This window comes from Acartia tonsa, chromosome 12 (genome assembly GCF_053477335.1).
Source record: "Acartia tonsa isolate MP-2025a chromosome 12, ASM5347733v1, whole genome shotgun sequence".
In the NCBI taxonomy this organism is placed as follows: Eukaryota; Metazoa; Arthropoda; class Copepoda; order Calanoida; family Acartiidae; genus Acartia; species Acartia tonsa.
Genome location: NC_137271.1, coordinates 43,939,489 through 43,951,908, shown reverse-complemented (window position 1 = coordinate 43,951,908; position 12,420 = coordinate 43,939,489). Strand labels below are relative to the sequence as shown.

At 33.0% G+C, this 12,420-nt stretch overlaps 1 protein-coding gene across 5 annotated transcripts in view; it reads left to right on the top strand.

Annotated features, from left to right (window-relative positions):
- The window catches only part of LOC145333790 (L-asparaginase), a 41,995-nt gene that overhangs the window by 29,147 nt on the left and 428 nt on the right, over positions 1–12,420 (top strand). For all 5 annotated transcript variants that reach the window (XM_080179023.1, XM_080179024.1, XM_080179028.1 and 2 more), the window contains 13 exons: positions 427–473; positions 1,294–1,360; positions 1,961–2,030; positions 2,518–2,573; positions 3,423–3,474; positions 4,175–4,263; positions 6,672–6,753; positions 9,028–9,138; positions 9,521–9,575; positions 9,765–9,828; positions 10,503–10,594; positions 11,271–11,355; positions 12,208–12,314. In XM_080179023.1, the coding sequence (XP_080035149.1) occupies positions 427–473; positions 1,294–1,360; positions 1,961–2,030; positions 2,518–2,573; positions 3,423–3,474; positions 4,175–4,263; positions 6,672–6,753; positions 9,028–9,138; positions 9,521–9,575; positions 9,765–9,828; positions 10,503–10,594; positions 11,271–11,355; positions 12,208–12,314 (977 nt within the window). The remainder of the gene's footprint in view (positions 1–426; positions 474–1,293; positions 1,361–1,960; positions 2,031–2,517; positions 2,574–3,422; positions 3,475–4,174; positions 4,264–6,671; positions 6,754–9,027; positions 9,139–9,520; positions 9,576–9,764; positions 9,829–10,502; positions 10,595–11,270; positions 11,356–12,207; positions 12,315–12,420) is intronic.

The window sequence follows — 12,420 nt, the reverse complement described above, 5'->3', positions numbered from 1 at the left end:
TTAATTAAGTAAGGACAAATAAAGTTACAGTACAAAAAATCCTCTAATTTTTATATTTTTCTAGAGGCAATTTCTCTTGGGGGGGGGGGGGTGATACCCTCCCCCAAAATATTAATGAACCTTCCCAGGACCTATGAGAAGTTACCCTGTTCAGGAGAACCCGATCGGTTCAGCAGTTAGCGAGATCCTTCGGTACACACACACAGACAGATACACGGACTTATATCCTTTTACTTTATTGTAAGGACTAACGACTACGCCACTAGAGGCCTTTGAGAAGCTACCCTGTTAAGGAGAACCCAATCGGTTCAGCGGTTAGCGAAATCCTTCGGTACAGACAAAAAGACAGACATAAAGATAATTTATTATACCTAAGGATTGTTGAAATTTTTTCTTTTAATTCTAATAATATTAACCTATATTAAGGGAGTTGTTCTACAATGTTATGGTGCTGGAAACATGCCCTCTAACAGGAAGGATACCTGACATTTTTACAACTGCAAATAATTTTGTGCAGATGCTTTTTTGTCATAATATAGATTCAACACTCCAATTCACTATCAAAGGGGTAGTTTCACGAAATGCATTTGAACTTAATTTAGTTCAAATGCATTTTTTTGGCATATTTTTTGCTAGTTAATTGGTTAAACTATATTTATATGGCATATATTTGAAAGAATTTCAATTTTCTACCACGTAGTTTTGAAAATATCAAGACTTGAAAATCGTCTTTTTGTGATATATGCAATTTAAAAAGACGATTTTAAAGTCTTGATATGTTAAAAACTACGTGGTAGAAAATTGAAATTCTTTCAAATATATGCCATATAAATGTAGTTTAACCAATTAACTTGGAAAAAATATGCGGTTCACTAAATTAAGTTCAAATGCATTTCGTGAAACTATCCCTTTCATGTCAATTTTATTTGTCTGTTTAAGTTTGTGGGACTATAGAACCTCTAAATCATAATAATTATAATTGAAAAAAATTTTCAAAACAGAGAGTCAAACAGACAAGGAGGGTAGGGGACATTGGGCTTTTGATTGCACTAGTCCCCAAAGTTTTGAAATAACGTGTTCTTATATGTTAGCTTTAAAACTATGAAGCAACTTTCACTGAACTTTGATTGGTTGGTTCATTAAGTTGAGTATCCAAACATTTCATCCACTCATTGTAATAAACAGAAGGAGTAATCAGATCAATATCTATTCCAATTTTGATACTTTTACAGATTAAATATATTTGTAATACTACTTTTGTGTGTTGTAAATATGTGGTTACCCTCTGTATAGAAAAGACATCATAGAGGCCATCAAGAAAGCAACCGACAACGGTGTTATTGTCATTTCCTGCACACAGGTAGGAAGGAGTCCTAGAATTAAGGTGCTTTCACTCAAAGAACCTTGATGAGCATTGATAACCTAATGCTCTTGATTTTATTGAATTGAATATTTGGGGGTTAATTTTCTGTTTGACTGTTTATCACTTTAGGCTAACTTTCAATGTAATTTTAAAATAAGGTAGAGGTGGGAGGTCTTGCAGTGCTAAATAGAAGTAACAAATTGTCTTAGTTATGTATTTAGTAACTTAAACTCTTTGACGCAAAAATGAAATGTTAGATATTTTAATTTATCACTTGCCTTACGTAGACCATGTAGAAATGTCTAGATGTTAGAAGCAATTAAGATTATCATATGCTAAAACAGCCAAAAAGTGCATTAAGTACATTTGATAAAATATTGGTAGTTTGATAACAATAAAGCTTTTAATTCAAGAAACTTCGCAAAAAATGCTTACGGGATTTGGGAATGGATTAACACTTTAAATCTGTTTTAAACAAAACCTGTTACAAGAAAATATGTCAACAATTCCCAGTCAGGAAACTATTTTATCATTTTGACTTGTTGGTATTTTAAAGTTGTTCACAAAGCGGTATATTTGCATCCCCAATTATTTCAGTGTTCACACGGAGCTGTGACGGGTGATTACGAGACTGGCAAGGCCCTCATTGATGTTGGCGTTATTCAGGAATAAATTAGCATTTCAATCAAAATTGATAACCCTTATGAAATTTCATACATCCTCCCTCCCCCCTCAAAAAATTTTATAATAAGTTATAAAAGGGTGTATGATACCAGCTTATACCAACAACGAAATTAATTCGGAAAAAATCACGAAACCTATAGGTATGTCGTTGGGGGGCAACACATAGTAAAATTAACGACCTCTCCATCTGCCCCCCAAATATCATTTTCGATTTTTTCGCTTGTTAGTTTTACCTTATACCTGGTATGACACATGCTTTTGTTTAAAGGGGTATAAAGTTAAAGTCTACTTTGAGAAAGGTAAGGAAAAAAAAAATTCATATGTTTTAATTTTTTGTTTGTTACAACTTAAAAAAAATACGGGTTTTAGAGCTCGATAGGCACTCTGAAGGAAAACACACAAAGATGAATTATATTCCTACACAAACCTGATACTTTTGTCCTTGTTTGTTATTGAAATGAAAATGCAGGGAAGTGATATAACCCCAGAGGCTGCGCTTACAAAGTTATCCTACATCCTGGGCAAGGTAAGAAATATTTTTCCAGTATGGCTTCGGAACCGATTAATATCCGCTTGATCAGAATCGGTTCTCAGCCATACTTAAAAATCATATATAGCATCGTATTAAACACAGTTTTCCACGGATGTTAAAATAAAAATCACAAAATTCATACCACTTTTGTTATCCAGGGACTTTGGCCCTCCAAAACTTTTTATTTTTAATATCTGCGGAAAGCTGTCAATATTACGATGCGATAAATAACTATTCTTTCTCGGTAGTATTATAGTAGTAGACTATAGTCAGAGATCCTGAGGGATAAGACAATGGACGATTAATTAATATACATCCTAAATTATGATGAACAAAATTAACCTTGATATATCTAGATTATATTGTTGGTTGAAAAGTTTGTGCACTGCTAGTTTTGAACCAACAATTCAAAATTCAATAAAAGTACCCAAAGTTTTTGTTACAAAGAATTAGATTGTTAGAAAATTATGGGTTCCAGTGTAATTTACAATCCAATGTTTATTTTTGTCAAGAATACCTTTATTACTAATTTAGTATTATTATCATATTCCAAAAAAAGAATAATTTAATTTTCAACTTGTGAAATGCGCTGGATGCAACTATCCATTTAAACAACGTACAAAGGGGGAGGTAGTTTGTGCTAAAATTCCGTAAAGGTGTGAGTTTTAAGGCTTAAAAACAGTAGTAAAACGATTTATGTTAACTTTAAAAAAAATTCTATAGTTCTTTTCAACAAGGAATACACATATTTAGTGAATATTATCGCTCTACTACTGTTTTTTAGCCTTAAAACTCACACCTTTACGGAATTTTAGCACAACCTACCACCTCCCCCTTTCTCAGGACGAGTGGGATACTGAAAAGAAGAGAAATGTTATGGAGATGTCCATCAGAGGTAGATTAATGCCTTTTTTTGCTTTTATCTATAATACAAAGTAGAATGATGTCTGTCCGTCCGTGTGTCTGTCCGTCTGTCCCTTAAGATCTCGGTAACCACTGTACCGATCGGATTCTACTCTATTGGTCCTGTGGTGGTTTTAAGCAATTTTCTTGGGGGTCGGACACCCCCAACCCCCCCAATAATGTTATGGAGATGTCCATCAGAGGTAGATTTGTGTTTTTGGAAGATGATTATAATCCCTCAACAAATTATGACGTCATACGATAAAATAACCAATGAGAGGCCAGAATATATTTTACCATTGGTCAATTAAAGTGTATACTGGCCTCTCATTGGCTATTCTATCGTAGGACGTCATAATCTGTTGAGGGACTTTAATCATCTTCTTTTTTTTGGCTTCTCTGAACATCTGTCTATCTAAATCAAAGGATCCCGCGCTAACCGCTGAACCGATATGGTTGTCCTTTACAATGTAGCTTCTAAAGAATAGCACCTCCAATTCCCAGCTCCCCTTCTCAATTTTGTTTATGACGTATCCTAATTTAAAGGAAACGAAGTTTCGGGTTTCGTCGTATTTTCACAGTTAGTTCCCCCTGCAGGTGCTAGAAATAGGAGAAAAGCTACTGTGAAAATACGACGAAACCCGCAACTTCGTTTCCTTTACATGACCCTTTAATTTTACCTTTTTTTGTAGGTGAAATGACCCTCCAGTTTGAAACAGTAAATCCCAAGACACAAGAGGTTCAAAAGATTTACGAGAAAGACTTGAATATCATTGATGAGGTAGGACTTTAATTCAAATTTAGAGATTTTTAAAAGTCGTTTATAAACAAGGGAGTTACAGACAAGTACAAAATAGCTAGGAATTGTAGAGTAGTAAAGCTACTCTATATATCACTTTGTTTGTCCGTCCGTAACGCTAAAGACCATCCATCCAGTATACAATTTATTTGGTCCGTTGGTCTGTTTTGATTTGAGGGGAAATTTTAAAAATCTTGTGTTCATGTGTTAAGGTTTATTTTGAATCCGCAAGGCTAAGAATTTTTTTGTCATAATGAGAAGGGTTGGGCCGGATACTTTTTTGGCCGGATACCGGGTATCAAGCTGATTTCTAATGCCGGATATCCGGTATCCGGACTGATATCTGGCCAACGCCGGATATCTGGCATTATAAATCAGCCGGATATTCTATTTCCAGATAGTTTCAATATCCGGTATCCGGTCGGATATTGAAAATGGCCGGGTATCCGGCCTATCCCAAATAATAAGATATCCAAAAATATTTATGAAATATTGCTTTTAAAAGGTGATGAAAAACTTCTATGGGAAAAATCATCTGGACATACTAGAACAGGCATAGTTGAAACTGTGTGCTTTTCCCCCCAGGGGGAGGAAATAGCACCTAAAAATATATGTAGTTATATTCATGGACGTCCAAAAATTTTGATCTCCCCAAAATAAAAAAGCTTGAACGTCCTTGCCTATTTGTTAATAAAAATACCCCCCCCCCCCCTACTAAACAGCATCCTTAATGTTTTTTATTTTTAATATTTTACTTCCACCCCTCAAATAAAAAGCTTGGACGTCCTTGGTTATATTCCTTCAATTTAAAAAAAATCTTTAGCTTATTTTTATATTTTTGAATATATGGATGAATACTTTTTAGGTGCAAATATCCGACCCTAGCTTTTGAGTTTTTGAATGCCTTTTCATTAGAATTGTCCTTATAGGCTTAACTTGTTCATAGTTTGAGTGCTTTAATCTTTTTTTTGACATAAAACCAAAATGAAATTTGGATAGATATATTTAGTTTTATAAAAGCAGTTGATATTTATAGATACCAAAAAAAAACACAAATATTTTTAAAAACACTTTTTTTAAAATTTGAATTATACATACAACAATTATTAGATAATTAATATTATATCTAAATATTCTTTAAACAATATACACATAAAACAATCCATACCTAATTTTTCAAGTTTTTGATATTTGGTTAAAAAAACTTATGCTATTTACTCATTCAATAATTTACCTTAAAACTCATACAGTTTAAAAGTGCATGAGAAATTTAAAATCTTGCTTTTTAGGGAAGCTTCAATTATAATTAGTCAGCTGTAATTAATTCAAAAATAAACCACAAAATCTTTTCGTTGTTTTGGGGGGCAACGCTTCGTAGAAATGACGAACTTTTTATCTGACCCCCAAATGTTATTTTATCTTATCTATAATACAAAGTAGCTTGATGTCTGTCCGTCTGTCCGTCTGTCCGTCTGTCTGTCTGTCTGTCTGTCTGTCCCTTAAGATCTCAGTAACCACTGAACCGATTGGATTCTACTCTTCAGGGTATATACCTATTGGTCCTGCGGTGGTTTTAAGCTATTTTCTTGGGGGGTGGGACACCCCCAACCCCCCAAAAAACAAAAAAATCCCCCCCCCATTTTTTTTTCTATAAATTTTACGAATTTTACGATTTTACGAATTTTACGAATTTTACGAAATTTACGAATTTTACGAAATTTACGAATTTTGCGAATTTAATCACAAAATGTTTTCCTGCTGGGTAGGTGCGAAAATTTGTGATCCGTTCTGCTGGGTAAGTAATAGAAGAAGTAATTATACCTCTAGGGGCAAAGCCCCTAGAGGCTAGGGGCGAAGCCACTAGTTCCTGATAATTTTAGAGCCTGGAAATGCTAAAGTTTAGTTAGTTTTGCCTTCTAAATATTTTTTTTACTGATCCAGCTGCCTCAGCGAAAAGCTAGTGTTTTACTATTTAGCGGCCAATTTTTTTTTTAAAAATACCATAGCCGCTAATATAGTAGCTGGTGGCAGCGACTGAATACAAAAATTGGAAATACCCTTTTAAACATAAAAAGCCTTATGTTAATAATCAGCATACATATTTTCTCAACTTAAAACTCCGAGATATTATTTAATTCTTACTAAGCACTTTTCATTAGTAATAGATATTCCAGTATGGCTTTGAAACCGATTAATATCCAGTGATGTAGAACCGGTTCTCAATCATACTGAAAAATCATGTATAGTATTGAATTACAGACAATATTAAAATAAAAAACTTTAATCTATAATTTTTAATTTTAATATCCGTGGAAACTTGTCTATGATTCGATGCGATTAATAGCTGTTCTTTTATTAATTACATATTTAAAAAAGATTAAAATATTTAGGTATCCAAGGCTATGAACCTGTCAACAACAGAAGAAATGGAACATATCAACAGTGTTCTCTTTCCCTCCTTGATCTGCTCAGGTTAATATTCACATATTACATTGAATGGTGAATCATTCACTTGATTACACATCAAGTCGAATAGATATAGAATATACGTGGAGATTATAACAGGGGAACTCATTTATTGGTCAATTCGATCATTTAGTGCTTTCTCGTAAATTGTTTGGCCATTGTGACCTCCAAAACAATAGTCTCTAAAAAGATTTTGTGTCACACTTTTTTTATAATGAACTCTTCCTCTTATTTGATTGGGCAATGAGTTGGGCACTGGGCAGTCTAAGTTTTTTACAAGGTTGCGAGATTATATAAATATTTTCATTTCTCTTGGATCCAAACATTAGAATAGTTATTTCTCGCATCGTATTATAAACAGCTCTCCGCGGATATAAATGTACAATTATAAGATTAAAACAAGTTTTTTTAGCCCCGAGATGCCGAAGGCACGGGCAAAAAAAAGGTTTCAATCTTATGATTGTAAACCCCGAACCACTTCATTATGCAATCTACATTTTCCTGGATATTTTGTCTACGGTAGACCATAAGTGTACAGCTTTACAGTACATAGTTTCTATTTGTTATAGCAACACGTATGATAAAAGAAAAAGATTCTGTTTAAAGTAAAATGCTTATATTTCAATCAAAATCTATATTTTTGTATTTTTTACCGATCCACTTCATTATGCAAATCAAAAGAAAATCAATGAGAAAACATTTGTTTTGCTCTTTTCTCCACTTTTGAAAATTAATTCTGATAAAATAACAATTATTTAAGGGATTTATGCATTAATTATAATGAAAAACAGTTTCAGGTAGATTTTATTGATTTTTCTAAATAAGAAATAATTGAAAAAAAGAAATTCTATCCCTATCACTTTAGAGGACAGCTGCCGACCCCCAGTCTTATGGATGAAGCTAAATACATGTAAAAAATAAAAATTTGCCTGAAAAGTATACAAAAATGTTTTTTGATGTGTTAAAATAATCCATTTTAAAATCTTGATTTTGAGGATGATGGCCTTTAAGATGCTCTTACTGGTGGTGATGGTGAGCTAAATGTTATCAAAGTGCATGCCCTTGAAGAAAACTTATATATTGAACTATGGTCCAATTTTTGTAGTCATAGCAGCCTCCAGCCAAGCAATATTAAAAAAGAAAAAAATTGCAATTTTAATTACTAAAACTCATAAAGTAAATAATGTAGTTTTTAGATAATGGTTATATTTCATGTCGAGAGGCTCCACTGGAGGCTGCTATGACTACAAAAAATGGTACATAGGTTAATAGACAAGTTGTTGTAATGGTCATGTACTTAGATAACATTTAGCTCACCTTCACCACCAGTAAGAGCATCTTAAAGGCCATCATCCTCAAAATCAAGATTTTAAAATGTTTTTTTTTAACACATCAAAAAACATTTTTATATACTTTTCAGGGTAATTTTTATCTTTAACATGTATTTAGCTTCATCCATAAGACTGGGGGTCAGCAGCTGTCCTCTAAAGTGATAAGGATAGAATTTCTTTTTTTCAATTATTTCTTATTTAGAAAAATCATTAAAATCTACCTGAAACTGTTTTTCATTATAATTAATGCATAAATCCCTTTAAAAATTGTTATTTTATCAGAATCATTTTTTAAAAGTGGAGAAAAGAACAAAACAAACGTTTTCTCATTGATTTTCTTTTGATTTGCATAATGACGTGGATCAGTAAAAAATAAAAAAAATATAGATTTTGATTGAAATATAAGCATTTTACTTTAAAAAGAATCTTTTTCTTTTATCATACGTGTTGCTTTAACAAATAGAAACAATGTACTGTAAAGCTGTACACTTATGGACTACCGTAGACAAAATATCCAGGAAAATGTAGATTGCATAATGAAGTGGTTCGGGGTTTAGGTACATTTTTATATTCGTAGAAAACTTATTATAATACGATGTTAGACATTTTTTCGTATTGATGAAGACCGGTTGTAATCTACCGGTTTCAAATAAATACAAGGAAATAAATTCTAGTACTTCCATGCAGTAAAAGGATGTCTGTCATTGTGTGTGTCTGTTTATATCCACATTTTACTTTAATTAAGCAGCATTTTCAAAAAATTTACTTACAGTTTTGTTTCGACTTTTATACATTTATATCTTGATTATTCAGTCCTTACACTCTACAAGTGTTAATGTTCGTTTGTCCTACCATTTCAGAGCTTCGTTTTTATTGATGTTGTCAACCTTGTTTCCATTACAAAAAGGCATCAGTTACATGAAAACTAATCTTGTTGTGTATTTACTAGTTGTCCACCTGGGAGATGTGAACAAACTGAAGCTGATGGAGGCTCGCGGGGCTGATATGAATTCTGTGGATTATGACGGTCGTTCTGCCCTCCATATTGCGGCCTCTCAAGGTTAGTAAGCATAAAATGAAGTAGGCTGGTTTAATGATGATTTTCTAGATTTTCCAAATCTTTAGAAAAGACTGCTAACAAGGACGTCCAAGGGTGGAGTGTAAAGAAGGCGTTAGAGGGGTAAAAACCCCCTCTTGTAAAGTTAACCCCTAGGGTAAAATTTTGAGGTGGGTGCATCCCAACCCCAAACTTTTACTAATCCCCCTAATGATATTGTGTATTTTCTCCTCAAAAATAAAAAGCTTGGAATTCCTTCACTGCTATTAAACATAAAAATAAATGTCCTACTATTATTTTATTATTTAAGCTAGATGAAGAGAAAGACAGAATGGTTAAGCCTTTGAGACTTGTTACTAAAATGTAGAAAATTTATAACTTTCAGGAAAGCAGACAATAATCAAATGGTTGTTAGAAAGAGGAGCAAACGTTCATGCCAGGTTATTTTTATACAAATATTATATTTGTTATTTTTTTTATCAGCAAAGCTTTAATACATAAGTGTTAGTTGGTTCGATCAACTATAATAAGTGTGAAGAAGTTTGGTTGGTTACTATTGAGCTATATTTTTAAAGTAAATATTCAAATTATTACGAAATGAGTTACTTTACAAATTATAATGATTTTAGGGACTACAACAATGACACACCCTTGATGTGTGCTGTCAAGACTGGACAAGAAGCTTGTGTCAGGGTAAGTCATGTGTCATGTGAAGCTTTTCTATAAATCTGCTTGTCCGTCCAGATTTAACTGGGATGTTGTCTATAGTTTTTTATCGCATAATGTTATAGGCAGCTTCTGTGGATATTAAAATGACAAATTATAAGGTTATAACCAGTTTTGTTCGCCTGGAGGGACCGAAACCCGGGTTAACAAACTTTTTTTTATGAAAAATTGTCTGTAATACGATGCTATACATGATTTTTCAGTATGACTGAGAACCGGTTCTTATCCAGCGGATATTAGTCGTTTTCGAAGCCATACTGGAAATATATTTCCCAAACTTCCAATAAGTATTTACATTAATAGCAGGGATAAATTAATTGATACACATTCTCAATGATGGTAAACAAAATAAAGACTTTGAGTTCCAGTGTAATATAATTCAATTTTAATTGGTTTAAATTGAACAATTGTCTGATAGTGTTTGTGTATATTTTTTTCTTCAACAAGCTTTGTCTGCTAGTAGAATGTTTTTTTTTAGCGGCATTGCCCAAAGTCTTTGAAATTAGCCAAAATAAGAAGGTTTTATTGTTTCTATTGCCCAAAGTTCAAGACAGTCAAAAGTTAATTTTGTATACATTGTTCAATCCCTATATTCCTGGATAAAAACAAATTTTTTATACAAATGAATCTATGATTTTAAGATCCTAAGCTTGTGCGGAGGAAATCATGGGTTGAACCAAACAGAACTTGGCGACTATATGGTGCATGAGGCTGGCCTTGGACAATTAACCAGGAAACAAAATTAGACTTTTACAATTTTATATCACCCCCCCCCCCCAAAAAAAAAAAGTGTATTAGTAATTATTCATACTGTCTGAAACTCCCCCTTGTTTTTTACTGTTTAAAAAATAAAATTTAATATTTTTTGGAGGAAAGTTGGAGCAAAAAATGTTTTTAACTGAAGGGGAGTGGGTAAGAAGGGGGAGAAAAAAGAGAAGTGGGTTGTGGGGAAATTTTCCTTTAGAATTGTTTGTCAGAATCACATTCCCTTTTCCCTGGCATAATCCCTACTGAACCTTAGTCAAATTATCACTGGTTTCCCGGGATTGGGCTATTGATAATAAATAAATGTTACCCAATTCTTATGGGAAATATTACCAAGAGTTTACTGTATATTTTTGTTGTATACCTATTTGCCCGTTCTTTCTTTCTTCGTTGAGAATTTTGCTTTTCCTATTATAAATTAGTAAGTTTTCTGTCTGTAACGAAGGATCTCACTTAACGCTGAACCGATTAGATACTACATTGTAGAGAACCTTCACATAGGTCCCGGGATAGTTTTAGGCCATTTAAGTCTTAGGATGGTTTTAGGCTATTTTTGTGCTTTTATAAATAATTCCTCTAGGGACGCAGCAACCAGTATATTGAAATAGAATTTCTAAAATTAGTCTGATTTACAATATTACTAGAGTAAAGTGTTTAATAAGTGCTGGGGCAAATCCAAATATACAGAATTCAGTGAATGGAAATACTCCTCTGCATGCAGCTATTGAGGTATCTTTATCCATCCATCTATCTTTCCATTCGTATTCATCTATCGGATCAACTGTCGTTCATGGTAAAATATTGCTGGTATAATATTCCTGGTTCCTGGCATTGTTACAAGGTTGCTGGAACCAGCAGGACGAATATTCCCCTAAATCCTATATTCCTGTTAGCTGGCAATTTGCAATTCTATTATTGTTACCAGCATTAAAAGAAGGTTAATGGCTTACAGGATTTTTTACCCCATTGCCTAATTCACAATTTCGTAGGGGGTAAACAGCAATGATTAAAAAGGGACAGTAGCTTGATTCCTAATACAGGTGGGAGAAGGGAATAGGAGCATGGGATCTTTATATATACATTTAACTGTTTTTCTTAATATCCATATATAATAAGGACTATTTCAAACCTGGCAGTGGCCAGGATTATGCATAAGTTGCCGGCAACCAGAAAAGTAAAACATTAGTGGTTCCAGAAATATTTATTGTTATGCTAGATCCAGGAACCTTGTAATAATGCAAACAGGAAGCATTTGTTACCAGCAATATTTTACCATGAACTGCAGTTGATCCCATTTTTCTACTTATGCAATGCATGTATGTATCAATACATCTATTCATTTATTTATAAATATCTATTCATCTATCCATCTATATCTTAATATTCAATCATCTATCTATCTATTTATTTATTATCCATTTATCTATCCATTAATTTATTTAACCATTTATGTATCTATTAATCGCTATCCACCTATCTATCAACCAATCCATCTGTCTATACATCATCCATAAATCAATCAACCCAACTATCAATTTATTCCTTCATTCATATTTTTATCTATCTATCTTAACTGTATAGGCCAACCATGCAGAAATGTGCAAGTTATTACTTGAATGTGGAGCTAAGGTTGATGTAAAGAACAAGTACGGTCATACGCCAGTAGAGATAGCTCTAATGCTTAAAAGGTAATTAGATTTATCATGACTTGAAGTGTAGACACTCTTCAAGTCATCTTTGTTTGTTTGTAAGAAACGCTTGTTTCTTTTAATGCACGTTTACATGATTACCTAC